Source organism: Microcaecilia unicolor, chromosome 3 (genome assembly GCF_901765095.1).
Source record: "Microcaecilia unicolor chromosome 3, aMicUni1.1, whole genome shotgun sequence".
NCBI classification, from domain to species: domain Eukaryota; kingdom Metazoa; phylum Chordata; class Amphibia; order Gymnophiona; family Siphonopidae; genus Microcaecilia; species Microcaecilia unicolor.
Window position 1 is genome coordinate 108066402 of NC_044033.1, and position 17573 is coordinate 108083974.

The following is a 17573-nucleotide window of genomic DNA, read 5'->3' on the forward strand; positions in this document are numbered from 1 at the left end:
TTGCTTTTCCAATTAGATCTACAGACAAAACTAATGTCCTCTGAAGCCGAGGTGAAGCAGAAGTTTGAAGATCTGACCAGTGTCAAAGAAAAGCTGGCAGAGGCAAATACCGAAAACCTACAGCTTGCAGAGAGAATTAAATCAATTGAGGTGCTTCTGGAAGCAGGCCAGGGTAAAGAGGTGGAAAAGTCCGAAGAATTGCAGGTCAGATATAAAACTGTTAGGACTGTGTTGCCAGAAATAGAGAAACATAAACCACAGAAGCAGCTAGTTAAGATGTTCAAATATCTTAACTGAATGTGCTTTCTATTTTTTTTAATGCTGAAATTACACACATACATTACCTCAGAAGTAATTTTATAAAGTGGGTGCTAACATTTATGGGGTTGTTTTGCTTACCCGCTCCAGTGTTATGCCTGGAAAATCAATGCTGGGCCACGTCTGGGCTTCAACATTGAATTTCCGAGTTTGCGGAGCTGGCTAAAGCATCGCTAGTTAAGTACAATATTCAGCATTTAACTGTCTATGGGGCACCACATAAAGATAGGACTGACTGTTATTCAGTCCCATTTATGCTGAATATGGACACTTAACTGGCCAAGTGTCAACTCTGCCCCTGGAACGCTTCAAAAATCCCTGGTTTGGAGATAGGCGCTAACCAGACATTTTCAGCAGCATTAACCAGATTGTCCACTCATGGAAACAGGTTATGGGGCTTGATGTCTGTCCCAGTTTGGCAACACTTATGTTCTTATAATGAGCAGGGAAATGGGTCCTTTCCATCTTTTTGGATTGCAATTCATAACTGACTCTGACTCTATTTTTGTACTTCTAATATTTTTACTTGTAGATCTTGATCCTACCTCTGTCCCCCAGAATCAGAGTCGATTGAAGGGACTGTGGCCCCATGAGTCAACTTTTGCATTGGCAACCCTCCCCCTCCCTCACCTGCAATCTGGTATCTTTTCCTCCACTCTACTGTCATCCTCTGCCCACTTATAATCTGGTATTTCCCCCTTTCTCAATTCCCCTCCCCCCCCCCTTCTGGACCAGAGGAGGCACTGGCTGGTGATAAAAGGCACCAAACTCCCAGTGCACCATCTATCAGTCTAGAGTTTGAAGGTAAACTGGATTTAGATTTTTGTGCCTTTATCACCAACACCCTGAGCCAGTGCCCCACCTGATCCAAGGTTGAACCAGCCCTGCCCAGAATTAAAGAAGTACTCCTAGAAAACGTCCACATAGATCACTTCCTTTTAGAATCACATTTATTTTATCCAGATTGCTGCCCTTTTCCAGGTAAAAATTTATGTAATTCAGATGAAGATTAAACAAAAATTATTGTTTATTTATTTATTTACTTATGAAGGTATAAGGAAAAGTCACTATAAGGGCAATTCTGTAACAAGGCATTTACATTTTAGGCACCTGAGTGCCCATGAAAATGTCATTTGGGCGCTTAAGTAGTATTCTACAAAGAGGCACTCAAATGGCATAGCGTGTATTTGTAAGGGGCGTTGACATGGGTGGACCATCAGCGGGGCAAATATTTAGACTCGCCTGCTACATTTAGGGCACCCTCGCTTATACCAGCTCTATTGCAGGTGTAAATAGGGACACCTAACTGTACACTAACATTGAATGCTGAAATGTACAGTGGTATTCCATAAGGAAACTAGGGAGCCGATTTACTAAGCCACGCTAGAGGCGTGTTAGCATTTTTAGTGCGTGCTAAGCGTTAGCATGCGCTAACCGTGTAGATGCCCATAATGGGGGAGATTCTAAATAGGGCACCTAAAAAATCGGCGCTGAAATTGGTGCGAACTAAGCGTATTCTATAATCGGTGCCTAGATTTAGGCACAGTATATAGAATATTTAGTTGATATATCGGTGCCGAAATCTACACGAATCCATTTACACCATTGAAAACTACTACTACTTATCATTTCTATAGCGCTACTAGACGTACGCTGTACACTTGACCATGAAGAGACAGTCCCTGCTTGACAGAGCTTACAATCTAATTAGGACAGACAAACAGGACAAATCCCTGCGCGTAGATTTAGGCGCACTGGGTCATATTTTATAACTATGTGCGCAAATTTCAGAACACCCATTATACACCCATTTCCCCACCCATAACATGCCACTTTTTGCTTGCGCACATTAATAGTTTGTTGCACTTCATTACAGAATACGTTTAGCAAGTTGTGCATATAAATGGAGGAGTGGCCTAGTGGTTAGGGTGGTGGACTTTGGTCCTGGGGAACTGAGGAACTGAGTTCAATTCCCACTTCAGGCACAGGCAGCTCCTTGTGACTCTGGGCAAGTCACTTAACCCTCCTTTGCCCCAGATACAAATAATTCCCTGTATAGAATATGTAAGCCGCATTGAGCCTGCCATGAGTGGAAAAGCGCGGGGTGCAGATATAACAGCAACAAATTCTAATCAGTGCCATTTAGTGCTCATTATTGCTTGTTAAGTGCTTTTATCAACGCTTGTTATATGCATTGTTATAGAATCCGTGCTGAAAACTCTAGGCGTAGTATATAGAATCCAGGGGAATATTCCTATGGGCGTCTGCATGGTTAGCTTTCGCTAATTTTTAGCACGTGCTAAAAATACTAACACACCTCAGTAAACAGGACCCTTGGGCTCTCAGTCCACATTACTGAGGCACCTAAATAGAGGTATCCTGTTGTAGAATTATGCCAGATTTTTTTGTTCAGGTTGTTTGAGTTTTGTGGGGTTTTTGTTTTGTTTTGTTTTGTTTTTTTGCTTTCCAGCCCTTTCTGCACTGTAAACAAAAACAGTTTTTTAAAATCGGACACAGAAATATCCGTTTAGTTTTTTTTTTTTGTGGAGAATATTAATGACATTACATTGTGTGCTTTGTTATAATTAATACCCCTACAGCAGAAGGTGGTTGAGTGACTTAGGTTTGCTCATTGGCTAAAGCCTGAAGGATGAGTCTCCTTCAAAAACTAACCACTGAATGTTGGCCTTCACCATAATAACAACAGCTACTTTCTCTCACCCCTTGTCTCTGAAATCTTGAATGCATTGCCTCTGAAATGGATCCAATTATTTAACCATCTCTCTGGCCTCACGTGCACCTTTCTTCCAATTAATCACCTTACTTTCTAACTCCTCTTACTCTCTTACCTATCTATATGTTCCATCTTTGCTTATACTCTACACTGTCTGTTAAAGTGTTCTATTATGTATTGTGTTGACATTGTAAGTAGTATACTATCAGGCTTATTTTCGAAAGGGAAAGGCGCCCATCTTCCGACACAAATCGGGAGATGGGCGTCCTTCTCTCAGGGTCACCCAAATCTGCATAATCGGAAGCCGATTTTGGGCGTCCTCAGCTGCTTTCTGTCGTGGGGACGACCAAAGTTCATGGAGGCATGTTGGAAGCATAGCGAAGGCGGGACTGGGGCGTGCTTAACACATGGGCTTCCTTGGCCGATAATGGAAAAAAAAGGGCGTCCCTGATGAACACTAGGGCGACTTTACTTGGTCCTTTTTTTTTTACGACCAAGATTCAAAACGGTGTCCGAACTGACCAGATGACCACCGGAGTGAATCGGGGATGACCTCGCCTTACTCCCCCAGTGGTCTTTAAAAATATTTTTTGCCAGCCTCTATGCCAGCCTCAAATTTCACACACAGCTCCTTGACAGCAGTATGCAGGTCCCTGGAGCAGTTTTAGTGGGTAGTGCAGTGCACTTCAGGCAGGCGGACCCAGGCCCATCTCCCCTCTACCTGTTACACTTGTGGTGGTAAATGTGAGCCCTCCAAAACCACCAGAAACCCACTGTACCCCCTTCATCTCTAAGGGCTATGGTAGTTGTGTACAGTTGGGGGGAATGGGTTTTGGGGGGGGGGGGCTCAGCACACAAAGTAAGGGAGCTATGCACCTGGGAGCTTTTTCTGAAGTCCACTGCAGTGCCCCCTAGGGTGTTCGGTTGTTGTCCTGGCATGTCGGGGGGACCAGTGCATGCTACGAATGTTGGCTCCTCCCACAACCAAATGACTTGGATTTGGTCGTTTCTGAGTTAGGCGTCCTTGGTTTCCATTGTCGCTGAAAACCAGGGATGAACATCTCTAAGGTCAACCTAAATGTTGAGATTTGGGCGTCCCTGACCGTATTATCAAAACGAAAGATGGCCACCCATCTTGTTTCGATAACCCCTTCGCGGGGGATGTCCTGCGAGGATGCCCTCAGGAAAACTTGGGCGCCCCGTTCGATTATGCCCCTCCACGCCATACTTTGTATTGTTATTTAAATATTTTTACTGCTGTAATTGTCTATTGCTCATGTTTCATTTATTCTTACTGTACACCACCTTGAGTGAATTCATTCAAAAGGTGGTAAATAAATTTTAATAAATAAAATAAATAAATTCCAGTAGTCTTGAGTGATGGGAGACTTGAACCATTACATTACGTTACACTCTGTTTTATATTTATTTATTTATTTATAGTATTTATACCCCGCTCTTTCCCGCTCGATAGCAGGTTCAGTGCGGCTTACAAGGTATGGTACAAAGTATCACAGAGATAATACAAAGTATGGTACAAAGTATCGTGGAGATAACCCAGTTATAGAGAATAGGACAATAGGAAGAGATGTTGGGGAGAGGATAGGAGTATGGGTAGTGTTAGTGGTGTGGATCAGGTTTGAGAATTAAGTTGGGTTGTTTGGGTATGCTTGTTTGAAGAGGTAAGTTTTCAGCAGCTTTCGAAAAGGTAGATGTTCGTTGGTTGTTCGGATGTGTCGAGGTATTGCGTTCCAGAGTTTGCTGCCTATAACGGAGAAGTTGGATGCGTAGTAGGTTTTGTATTTGAGGCCTTTGCAATTGGGAAGATGGAGATTGAGATATGTTCGAGAAGATTTGGACCCGTTCCTGGCTGGTAGATCAATCAAGTCGGTCATGTAGCTTGGAGATTTGCCATGGAGGATCTTGTGTATCATTGTGTGGGCTTTGAAATTTATGCATTCCTTGATAGGGAGCCAGTGAAGTTTTTCACGTAGTGGTGTTGCACTTTCAAATCGTGATTTGCCAAAAATGAGTCTGGCTGCTGTGTTTTGGGCGGTTTGGAGTTTTTTCATGATTTGGGCTTTGCAACCGATGAAGATGCTGTTCTAAGCAGGTTACATATAACAGGAGAGCTAGGACATTCTCCTAGGATATTATTATCAAAAGATCATAATCAAGAAGTACATTTTCTAAACAGAATATAGTCTTTAGACTTTTTCTAAAGGATAGATACGAATGAGAAAAAGAAAGTTGTACTACAAGATCCTTCCATAGATGTGCTGCTTGAACAGCCAACAGTCTATCAAAAATTGAAAATCTCCTTATCCCTCTAGTTGATGGAAAAGTTTTTTAAAAAAACCACATTAATATCACCTCTCCTGGCTCTTTGAATTGAGACAAAACAGAAACGAGTTAATAGCTAGGAATTTGACCATACAATGTTTTATAAAGAAAGCACGCAAATTTTAAATTTACCCAAGCCTTTGTAGGCAACCAATGTAATCTATTGTAAAGAGAGGAAACACTGTCATATCTGGAAAGACCATATATCAACCTGACCACTGTATTCTGCACAGTCTGAAGTTTTTTAAATCAATGTTTGGTACTGCTCAAGTACACTACATTACAATAATCAAGAGATGAAAGTATCAATGAATGAACCAACCATTCAAACTGAGCCAAATCAAAAAATTTCCTTATAAAACACAATTTTTTCATCATAAAAAACATTTTTTATAACTGAGTTTATATGAAATTCTAATGAAATAGAACAATCTAAATAAACACTCAAATTTTTAATGAATGGGGAAAGAGTAAAAACTGTGTTATTAATTATAGTAGTTAAAGGATTTAAATCTGGATGGTAATTAAAACACAAAATTTTAGTTTTCTCTGAATTAAGCTTTAGCTTATGATTCTGCATCCATCTTTCCACCCGTTTCATGCATATATGATTATTTGTATTATCTAAATCAGAGATCGATTGTATAGGAATTAGTATTGAAATATCATCAGCACAGATATAATGAATGAGGCCATGTTTCTCTAATAAAAGGCTTAGAGATCACATGAAGATGCTAAATAATACAGGAGAAAGTGGAGAACCCTACATAACACCACAAGGGTTACTCCGACTTGTGGACAATTCAACCTGTGATTGTACTCTATACGATCTACTAGTCAAAAAGCCTCTGAACCAATCCAGTACCATCCCTGTGATCCCTAAATTCTCCAACTTATATAGAGAGGTGTGGTAGCCGTGTTAGTCCACTTTTAAAGGTAATCAATAGAAATAAAACAAAATAAAATATGGAAAAAAAAATAAGATGATACCTTTTTTTATTGGACATAACTTAATACATTTCTTGATTAGCTTTCGAAGGTTGCCCATCTTCATCAGATCGGAAATAAGCAAGTGTTGGTAGATGACAGTATATATATATATAAGTGAGACATCAAAGCATTTCAGTGACAGTCTAACAGGATGGGGTGGATAGGGGGGAGACCAGGACATATGCATGGGAACATCAAAGCATTTCAGTGACTGTCTAACAGGATGGGGTGAATAGGTGAGAGGAGGGTGACAAACAGAGCAATACAACTTTATGTTTTATAATGGGCTAGAAAACCCAGATCTTTGTTAAGTCCTGTCTGGTGGGTGTCAAAATATTTAATCATTCTGACTTCAAAGGTCTTCATTCCTGTACTGTTTTAAAGTTACCTTTCAGGATTCTTACTATGAAATCACTGGTACAGTGTTCTGGTTTTGTAAAGTGCTGCCCCACAGGAGTGGAATCCTGGCTGGCACTGGCATTTTTCATGTGATGTCTATGTAAATTAAATCTTGTCTTTATATAAAAGAATTTATATAAATTTATATAATTTATATAAAAGAAGGGAATGGTCCATGTTGAATCATGCATTACAGTCCAGCACTGTGGCCAGGCAATAGATCTGGCCTGACTAGACAGTTTGCTTGTTTAAACTGTCACATAACATGATATTTCACTGATTACACCATAAGAATTGTAGCTTGTCACACTGTCAGGACAAATATTTATTTGGATTTTTCAATTTCAGGCAGCTAAAGAAGCAAAAGAAGCAGAAATTACTCAGCTCCACGCAAGGTGAGAAGGATGAAATTAATCAGGGAATGGACAGTGCTCTCTGTTTGGGCAATCTAGGTTGAATGTTTGAGAAAAGAAAAGGGGAATTCTAGACCTGCGTGCCTGCATTTATGTATCCATTCCACATGTAAATTTACAGAATGCTAACACTTAAGAGCATAAGTGTTCACTTTCTCACCAGTGTGCCAGCAGGGCACCTAAGTGGCTATTCTGTAAGGGTGCATGTAAGTGATATAGGGGTAAATTCTATATATGGTGCCAAAAAAAGCGCTATTCTATAATCCACACTTAAAGTTAGGCACAGTGTATAGAATAGCGTTTAGGCACTGGGGTCCTGCTTAAAATTAAAGCGCCACCATTTGCACCATTGAAAAGTGGTGCAAATGCCCATGCCTAACTTACGTGCGGAGTCCCAATTATTTTTATTTATTTATTTATTTAACACCCCACATTTTCCCACTTAGTTGCAGTCTCAATGTGGCTTACACAATACCGTAGAGGCAGGCTCTGGTTCGGTAAAATACAAATACACAATATAGTAGTAGGCATATATGAAACATAAATAAAAGCAACAAAGAAATAAAGAGGGGGTGGTTATAAAAGTCCAATACAGTCCATAGTTTTGCTGTGTCGCAGGAAGTAGAAAGTTAATTTGGGTCAGGGGGTTAGGCCTTCTTACGTGCGGTGCCCCAATTATGCGCATAACTCAAAACCCTATCTTCATTTTGTCCCAAAACCTTATGACCCTCCCATTTTGGCACCCCCATTTTTTGGGCCACGCATAAAATTTAGGTGTGGATTCCACACATAGCGTTATGTACTTAACTAACAAATTTAATTAGTTCCAATAATTGCTTGTTAACAAGCCAGTTATTGGCACTAATTGGCTTGTTGTTCAAATAAATTGTGTGTGCAAATTTTTGGTTATTTTTATAGAATTAGGGGTCATATTCTGATTTGCATACGCAACTTAATTATCTTAAGCCAGTCAGCATCAATAATTGCCACTTCACAAACAATTATTGACATTAATTGGCTTTAATTAGAATTTACGTGCACAGTGTACTAAGCATATTCTGTAAAGTGATGCACGTAAATTCTAAGATGCAGATTTGAAAAGGGGGCGTGGCCATGGCCGGATCATGGGTGCTTCTAAAAACTATACGCGCTGTTATAGAATACACCTGCTCTGGGGGAGATTCTGTATATGGTGCCTAAAAAATCGGCGCTGAAATCAGTGCCAACTAAGCGTATTCTATAATTGGCACCTAGATTTAGGTGCCGATTATAAAATAAGCTTAGTTGATATTTCAGTGCCTAAATCTGCGCGCACTCATTTACAACAACTAAAACACGGTGTAAATCCCGGTGCGTAGATTTAGGCGCACTGGACCATATTCTATAACTAGGCGCCTAAATTTTGGAACTCCCACAAAACACCCATTTCCACACCCATAACCATGCCCCTTTTTGCCTGCGTGCGTTAGAAGTTTGGCGCACATCATTACAGAAAACACTTAGTGAGTTGTGTGCCTAAATTCTAATCAGTGCCAATTAGTGCTCATTATTGCTTAATTGCTGTTATCAACGCTCATTTAAGCCAATTAAGTTACGTGTGGTGTTATAAAATCCCTGCCACTTTTGGCGCATAAATCTAAGTGCACTACTTAGAATCTGGGGTCTGCACCTAACTTAGTTGAGGACATTTACACCAAGTTTTAGTTGGCGTAAATGCCTATGGCTAAATTTAGTTATGTGGACAAGTAGTAGGTGTTATTCTAGAAACTTCTCCTGACTTTAGGTGTAGTTTATAGAATACGCCTAGGTGTATTTTTTTCAGTGCCATATATACAGTCTAGCCCATAGTGTGTATTTGCAAAGATAGTGTACAAATGAGCAGAGCATGGGCGGGACATAGACAAGGCATAGCTCCCACTTATGAATGTAACTTACAGAATTCTGTAAGTTATGTGTGCCCTTGCAGCGTTTAGATGCCCCTAGGTCTATGGCTGGCATGGTAGTGCAAGGTGTACAGATATTGGGTTACACTGGTATTCTATAATGGAATCTGGGCACCAGATCTCGCCATGTGGCATTGAGGTATCTAAATGGAAGCACCCAGTTATAGACTTGTTGCCTTAATGTGCCAATAATACTTGTGAAGTCCGTTCCCTGTACATATCTTTACATAACAGCCATGATTTCTTTCAGTAGAACCAAGGCTGTAGAGAGGAACAATTGAGTTGTATCAGAGAGATCAGTTTTTGGGTTTCTTTTCCAACACATTATGGGACAGATTCACTGCAGTGCAAACATTGCTTTGTACTTATGAATAGAAGTAGCCCGATGTTTTCAGATGGTGACAAATGATGGGGTAGAACTGGAATAACTTTTGCACTGGAGATGGCGATGAAATCACTGTAGCACCTTCATCCTTTTCAGGTTGGAGGAGAAGGACTCTCGGGTCTCCTTACTGGAAAAAGAAGTGATGGTCCTGAAAGATTCCACTGAACAGCAAAGGATTAAAAACAATGTAAGCAATTATATTTAAAAAAACAAACAAACCATATTTTCTTCTTTAAATTCCTTGTCTTCTAAAATTATCCCATGTTGCTAAGGTACTACACCAGACTACCCAAACCAAGTGAGCATCTCATCCATTTCTACTTAGCTCGGAGTGCAGCCTCAAGCAAATAACTCCCACCTGTGCAGAGGCCTGAGAGGTCTGGAGACAGAGGAGCATTATATGGAGTTTACTCCTACTTGCTCCACTGATCTGGAGATTCTCAAGTCAGTTGATGCTTCTCTTGCACAAGTTTGCGTGGAATGCGATCAGATGATGACTTCTGCATGGTTAGCTTTCTCGTACCTTGTGTATTCTCACTGCAGTGGCCCTGTGCATGGACAGCAGAGCGTTTCTCATCATCATAGTACTCACCATGACTGTATGCAATGTCCTTTTGTGCAGATGTCTAGGTCTGTGCTAAATCTCTGAAAGCTTCCACTGCACAGTCGCTGAACAAGACTCTCCCATCCTTCTCTACACAGCAACAGCAGTTTCAGTGTAATTGTCCCGTGGAGATATTACCAGCTTATCTCTTTATTTAATCGATTTGGCAAAGATTCCTCAAAAGGGAATCACTTGTAAGTCACATTCTCCCAGATTCTGTATATGGTGACTGATTAGCAAAGGGGTTTGCTCCCTCCAGAAGGTAGAACTCGCAACTCTCCCCTAAAACAAATCTATCAACGGACCTTGTCCATCTGTTCCGAAAAAATTTCCATCTAAGGGCAAAATTTAAGAAGTAATGGTGTGACCAAGGTACAGGACTCCATTCAGTGTCCAAGATGACATCTCAAGGGGAATCTGCCATAAATGCAATAAGGTGCAAGAGCTCATTCGTTGTACTCAAGTATATCTTGTCCTAACCATGATGGAGAGCCAGGGCTGGATAAGACATTAGGCAGATGCCTTGGGTGGCAGAAAAGTGAAAGAAAATTAGTGACAAACCCACATACTCAAAAAACCATTAGTGTCACACTACCTTACTTTTGTGGTCCCCCTCCCGACTTGTGTTTGCTTGCATATGTGTTTCAGTATCCATGTTGGCTTTCTGTGTGTTTGTGGTTGGGATAGGAAATAAGAGGGGAGGGCAGTTTAAAAGATACAGTTCCTTAATTACAATGTTACAGTTAATCAGGGGCTGAAGGGTACAGCTGTTGGAACTGTTTCTTTTACAGAAATGTATTGGAGCATTTTTGGAGTGGATTCGCTTTCAGCAGGCCTTTTATGAAATAGCTAGAAAATTGTTAACCTCCCGACATAGATGTCCAATTTACTTCCTATATGCCCTAGTAGATAACAACCACACATGCACACACTCATACACTTACACTTGCACACATTCACACTCACACACACACTCACACATACCCTGATGACAGCCACTTTCTTTATTTTCTCAATGATCCCTATGTTTTTCATGAAAAGAAAATCCCTTATTTTCAACAGGATCTTCGTGAAAAAAATTGGCAAGCTATGGAGGCATTGCGTTTAGCTGAGAAATCATGTGAGGAGAAATTGACTTCCTTCACGAAAATTCAGGTGTGCTGTTTTGTTTGTGAAACTCATGTCTGCAAAATGTATTGAGTCAAGGCATATAAATTGTCCAGATATCTTCAGTGCTGCTATCCGCAAAAGCAGAGGTGCTGAGTATACATATTCAGTGGTGAACTTTACAGTAAGGAGGCAATTCTGTAACAGGTTGCCAAACTTTAGGCACCAAAGGCCCCTATTACAAAGCGTCAGTAAGCCCAACACGGGCTTACCGCTCGCTAAACAGGAAGTACTGCTGGGCTACCGCAGCAACCTGGCGGTACTACCCACCCCTAGCGTGCTGTCATATCTGTAGCGCTGGAGTGTACCCGGCGGTAATCGGGCAGTGCCGCGCGCTGCCTGATTACTGCTGGGTTAATGCAAGAGCCCTTACTGCCACCTCAATGGGTGGCGATAAGAGCTCCGCCCCCAAAATGGCAATGCGGCAAGTGCTTTACTTGCTGCATGGCCATTTCCTGCAAGAAAGAGAGACTTCCCTTTTACCCACTATGGTAAAAGGGAGCCTCGGTGCACGTGAAAAACACGTGCTGACACCAGCACAGGCCCCTTTTGCAGCAGCTTGGTAAAAGGGGCCCCAAATTTCCATGGGCTGCAAGCCTATTCTATGCATGTAAGCATCCTTAAGGAATACAGGTGTAAAGGGGTGCTTAAATGCAGGCCCACATTTACTCCAGGTCTGTGGCTGGTATAAATGGTTGCTCTTAAATGTGGCATGTATGCACAAAGGGGTAAATTTTATACGTGGTGCCTAAAAATCAGCACCAAAAACTTTACGAGCTGAGCGCTATTCTATAAAGGGTGCAGCTAAAAGCTGGTGTAAATGCCAGCGCCTAAATTAGGGGTGGTTCAGCTGAATTCTATAATGGAACGCCCCCGGAATGCCCCTAACCACACCCCCAAAATTTACGCACATTAAGATTTACACATGGATCGTTACAGAATACGATCTAACATAGTAACATAGTAAATGATGGCAGATAAAGACCTGAATGGTCCATCCAGTCTGCCCAACAAGATAAACTCATTTTACATGGTATGTAATACTTTGTATGTGTATCCGAGTTTGATTTTGCCCCTGCCTTTCTCAGGGCACAGACCGTAGAAGTCTGCCCTGCACCGGTTTAATTCTCCAAATACTGGCGTTGCCACCCAATGTCCGCTAAGATTCCATAGATCCATTCCTTCTAAACAAGATTCCTTTGTGGTTATTCCACGCATGTTTGAATTCCATTACCGTTTTCATCTCCACCAACTCCCGCGGGAGGGCATTCCACGTATCCACCACCCTCTCCATGAAAAAATACTTCCTGACATTACTCCTGAGTCTGCCTCCCTGCACCCTCAATTCATGTTCTCTAGTTCTACCACCTTCCTGTCTCCAGAAAAGGTTTGTATGCGGATTGATACTTTCAAATGTTTGAACGTCTGTATCATGTCACCCCTGTTTCTCCTTTCCTCCAAGGTATACATGTTCAGGTCGGCAAGTCTCTCCTCGTACGGTTTGCAGCGCAAATCCCATACCATTTTCGTAGCTTTTCTTTGCACTGCTTCCAGTCTTTTTACATCTTTAGCCAGATACGGCCTCCAAAACTGAACACAATACTCCAAGTGGGGCCTCACCAATGACTTGTAGAGGGGGCATCAACACCTCCTTTCTTCTGCTGGTTATACCCCTCTCTGTGCAGCCTAGCATCCTTCTAGTCACAGCCGTTGCCTTGTCACATTGTTTCTTCACCTTCATATCCTCCGACACCAACACCCCAAGGTCTCTCTCCTGAGTCGAGCTTGCTAATCTCTCCCCTCCTATTCGGTATCTCTCTTTTGGTTTTCTACACCCCAAATGCATCACTCTGAACTTCTTGGCATTAAATTTTAACTCACTAATAAATCTCAAAATAAATTTACAAAAATCATCACTATCATCTCTATACAGAGATCCGAAAAGTAAAATTTTAAATTGTGTATTAATGTGCTCAGTCCATACCCATTCCAACCATTATATCCCAAAAGGAATATGCGGTAGTGTCACAAGGGAACCATCATAGCACATTAAATGTTCCACCTTTTTATATAGTGTATGTACATACATCTAGGTCAACCTGGACCTTTTTAAATATTGACAGGCTTATTAAACCCTTTCAAATAAGTAATTTAACCATATATTCATACATAAATGTTACAATCAAATGTGTATAATTAATTAGGTAACTTGTTCTTACCCAGGCTGCATATCAAATAAGTTAAACACCACACTATAACTGAGGCGCTGATCTTATATGGTTCAGTCTTAAAGATGAAAGTGCTAGAGAAAATCGAAATACATATGACCTACTCCATGTTATACTTTCCTTTGGGGTGTGGTGTGCTCGTGCTCGCTTTCCCAATATTTCACACGTGATTCATTCATCCTGTTCATTCTTTCATATTCAAACCATCATTCCCTTTAAAATTATTATTTTTATTTCCTGCCGCGCGTGGCGTTTCCGGCATTAATTGGCAGGTGGTGCATGCCGACGGGTCACCGCGCATGTAGCACATGAACCCTTAACGCTAGATCAATGGGTGGCATAAAGGGCTCAGGTTGTAAATAGGTGCGTGCGCTGGTTTCAGTTTTATCGCAGGCCCTTTTCCTGGCCCATTGAAAAAAGAGCCCTTTTTCCCAGACACAGTAAAAACTGGCCCGGCGCACGCCAAATACATGTGCCCACACTACCGCAGGCCGTTTTTTGCCGCACCTTAGTAAAAGGATCCCTTAATGTCTAACATTTGGTGCCATATATAGAATGACAGACAAAGACTTACATGGTCCATCCAGTCTGCCCAACATATCCACACTGAGTTTTGAGCTCTTCTTGCCTTTTTGAGGGCACAGACCGTAGAAATCTACCCAACATTTACGTGCTAAGCCATTTGAATGCATAAATACAGAATAGTGGTTAGGCACACTACTGCCTTTTATGTGCATACGTCTACTCTTACCTGTGAGAATGGCAGTATTCTCTAAATTTAAGCATGTATATGGGACTAGATTTTATATATGGTGCCTAAAAAAATCAGCGTCACAACTAAATGCACAGTGCTATTCTATAAACCTTGCCTAAAGTTAGGTGCCATTTATAGAAAATGCGTAGCGCCCTTCCCTGCGACTAAATTTAGTAGTGGCCATTTTCGCCAACTGAAACCTGGTGTAGAAGCACTTGAATAATTTATGCACGGATCGGGCATAGTCTATAACTGCGCATAAATTTTTGGAATGCCTATGATCCACCCATGCCCCTCCTGTGGCCACGCCCCCTTTTGAGATCCATGCAGTCCAATTTATGCACATTGCTTTATAGAATATGCTTATTGAGCGATGCCCATAAACACTAATTAGTGCCAATTGGTACCGATAATTACTTGTTAGGATCCAATTATCGGCACTGATTGGCTGGTTACCCAATTCAGTTCCACGCAAAAATCGGCTATGTGTGCCAATTTGCGCATGGAACTGTAGTCGCCGTTTATGGAATCCAGGGGATGGTGTTCAAATTTAGGTGACCTTGTAGAGAATGAGGGCAACAGTGGCCATCTTTAGCGGCTATCCGGATAGCTGTGTGGTTTAAATTAGGATGCTCTTTTTTCTGACCTAACTTTATCCATATAGCTATCTGAATTGCAAATGAATTTTGCCAATTATCCGCAGAGTTAGGCGGAGCTATCCAGATTGTATCAAGTCAATCTGAAAAGTTATGTATAAGGCTCGGATAGGGCACTTATCCATATCAGGCCGTATATTGACTGCTAGCAACACACTGTAAGGTACAATAGCATGATTTTGAATCGTTTTTCTTTCTGCAGGAAGAAGCAGCTCATCAGTTGAATGCAGTGGAGACACAAACTAAGGAAATGTTACAGTCTCTCTTTCCACAGGTCACAGTGATACCACAAGAGGTACAGTAAAAATCATGTATTACAGCTCTTTTTCACAAAGTGTGTGTGAAGCAGCCCTAGTCTCTGTTAACCAAATGGATAATTTCTCATATAGAATTGGTGGAATACATCGCATCATCATGCTGTTTCATGACAATATTAGAGTTCATCCAGTCAGTACTCAGTCCATAGCGGTCTGTTTTATTTAAACACTGACTGCTGCAGGTATTCAATGCTGGGCCATTTTCAGGCACCAGCATTGAATATCCTGACTAATTTTAAATGTGTTAGCCAGTGCCTGCCTAAGGCAAGATGCCGCTTAAGGTAGAGCTAAGATGCTGCCCCCCCCCCCAGGCTGAGATTGCGCATCCCCCGGGCTGAGATGCGCTTACCTGTTTTGTCACATTCCAAACCCGGCAGTGGCAGCGATTCCCATACGCTGCTCTGCAACCGGCACCCGCCTCTGCGGCTGCCTGAGCCTCTCACGAAACAGGAAATTACATCAGAGAGGCAGCTGCAGTAAAGGGAAGAGGTGGGTGCCAGTGGCAGGGTAGTGTATGGGAATCGCTGCTGGGTTTGGAATGTAATGAAACAGGTAAATGCCGCAAATGGGATGGTTGCTCCCCAAAGAGTGGGGAAATGCCGCCCCTGAAGAGTGCTGCTCTTGAAGAGTGCCGCCTGAGGCCCCCACCTCAGGTGGCCAAATGGTTGGGCCGTCCCAGGTGCTAGCTGCTTGATCTTATGTGGGTCCTGGCCAATATTCAGCTGGGATCTGCATAAGACTCTTAATGAGTTCCCTGGCTGAATATTGGCTGGAACCCACATAAGGATAATCAGGTGCCTCAGCACCTCCGATCCCACTCCCTCCTGAAGGCAATGATTGACTTGAACCGATTCTTCTTCTTCCCCTCAAAGCAATGATCAGCTCATCCTGATCCCCCCTCCACCCAAAGGCAATGATCAGCTTGACCTGAGTCCCCACCCCCGCTCCTTCCCGTCACAGCTGCCCTTTCAAAATAGCTTCAGCGACCTGTAGTGGCAGTTCAGTAGTACTGCAAGAATGCTGCTAGGGGTTGCAGCGTCCATTTTGAGCCCAGACCTGCGAAGGGCAGGAGCAAGTGCCATCACTCCTGCTCTTGGGACTTCCTAGACCACTAGGGAGATTTCAGGTACGCCTGGGGAACTGGTGGGGTTGGAGGTTCGGGCCGGGCAACTTATTTCCTTTGGGGGGGGGGGAGAAGGAGGGGAATCATGATGAGCTGATTATTGCCTTTTGGAGGGGGATCGAGCCGGGTTGATCATTATCTTCAGGGGGGAGGAAGGGGGATCAGGATGGGGGGCACCCAAAGCCCCTCTTGCTGCTACCTAGAAGTTAACTGAGCACAGCCAGTATTCAGACCAGGCTCAGTTAGCTCCACAGCTAAAGTTAGGACAGCCTTTATGCTGTCTTAACTTTAGCCGCTTACTTAAGTGGTTAGTGGTCTGAATATCACCACTGCTAAATTACTGGGCACTGAACACTGGGCAGTGCATCTTGATACCATGAAAGATATTCATTCATCCTGTGTATCTATTAGCTCTGACCCATGGGAAACTGGTGGGTTGGTCTTTGGGCCTTCCTGTGGGAGCCGTGGCTTGCTTGGCATTTCAAGCCCTTTCATTTGTCGATAGTCAGCTCTGCAATTTTAATGACAATGCGCTTATTTGCATGTTTTAATCCCAGGTATACAGTGAGTGGTTGCAGGAGTTCGGAGAAAAGATCTTGAAAACACTAAACCAGCAGAACACTAAAACAGAGACTTCTGTAAGTAACATTCAACAACATGAGGGCCAATATTCATGGGGAATTATGTGTCAGCTGTTAGGAGGCCAACACATAATCCTTAAACTCTGTCTTTTCAGAAAATATAGTGATAATATTGGGCTGTTTAAATTGGTAAATGGCTCAGTACTATCCGTATATTTGCCTTCCGGGTTTCGGCAGGTGATGTGAGAGAGGGTTTAAGGATTATCCAGATAATGGCAATATTCAGCTGCTAAACAGCACTGAATATGATTTACTGCTACAGCCAGAATTTAATCTGGTCACTACCTCAGTTTCATAGATCCCATTATGTGCAGTGTGCTGGTCAAACTGTATTACTGTGAGACACTCGGACAAATCAGTTAGCTTTAGATTTTACTTTTGGCTTTGCAAAGTGTATTAACAAACTTTTTCCATGTTTCCCTCTATGAATTTTTTCCTATATTTACCCTTGTCCTTTAGATATGAGCACATTTATTAAAACAAATCTGTTCAATTAGCAACATTCATTAATCTGGTATAACCTCGGGCTTAATAGTTCTTCCACTTCTTTCAGAGCAG

General features: G+C 42.1%; 1 protein-coding gene across 2 annotated transcripts in view; it reads left to right on the forward strand.

Annotated features, from left to right (window-relative positions):
• Positions 1-17573, forward strand: part of RRBP1 (ribosome binding protein 1) — a 193657-nt gene that overhangs the window by 134152 nt on the left and 41932 nt on the right. For both annotated transcript variants that reach the window (XM_030196260.1, XM_030196259.1), the window contains exons 9-14: positions 17-204; positions 7133-7179; positions 9622-9712; positions 11192-11284; positions 15137-15229; positions 16932-17012. In XM_030196260.1, the coding sequence (XP_030052120.1) occupies positions 17-204; positions 7133-7179; positions 9622-9712; positions 11192-11284; positions 15137-15229; positions 16932-17012 (593 nt within the window). The remainder of the gene's footprint in view (positions 1-16; positions 205-7132; positions 7180-9621; positions 9713-11191; positions 11285-15136; positions 15230-16931; positions 17013-17573) is intronic.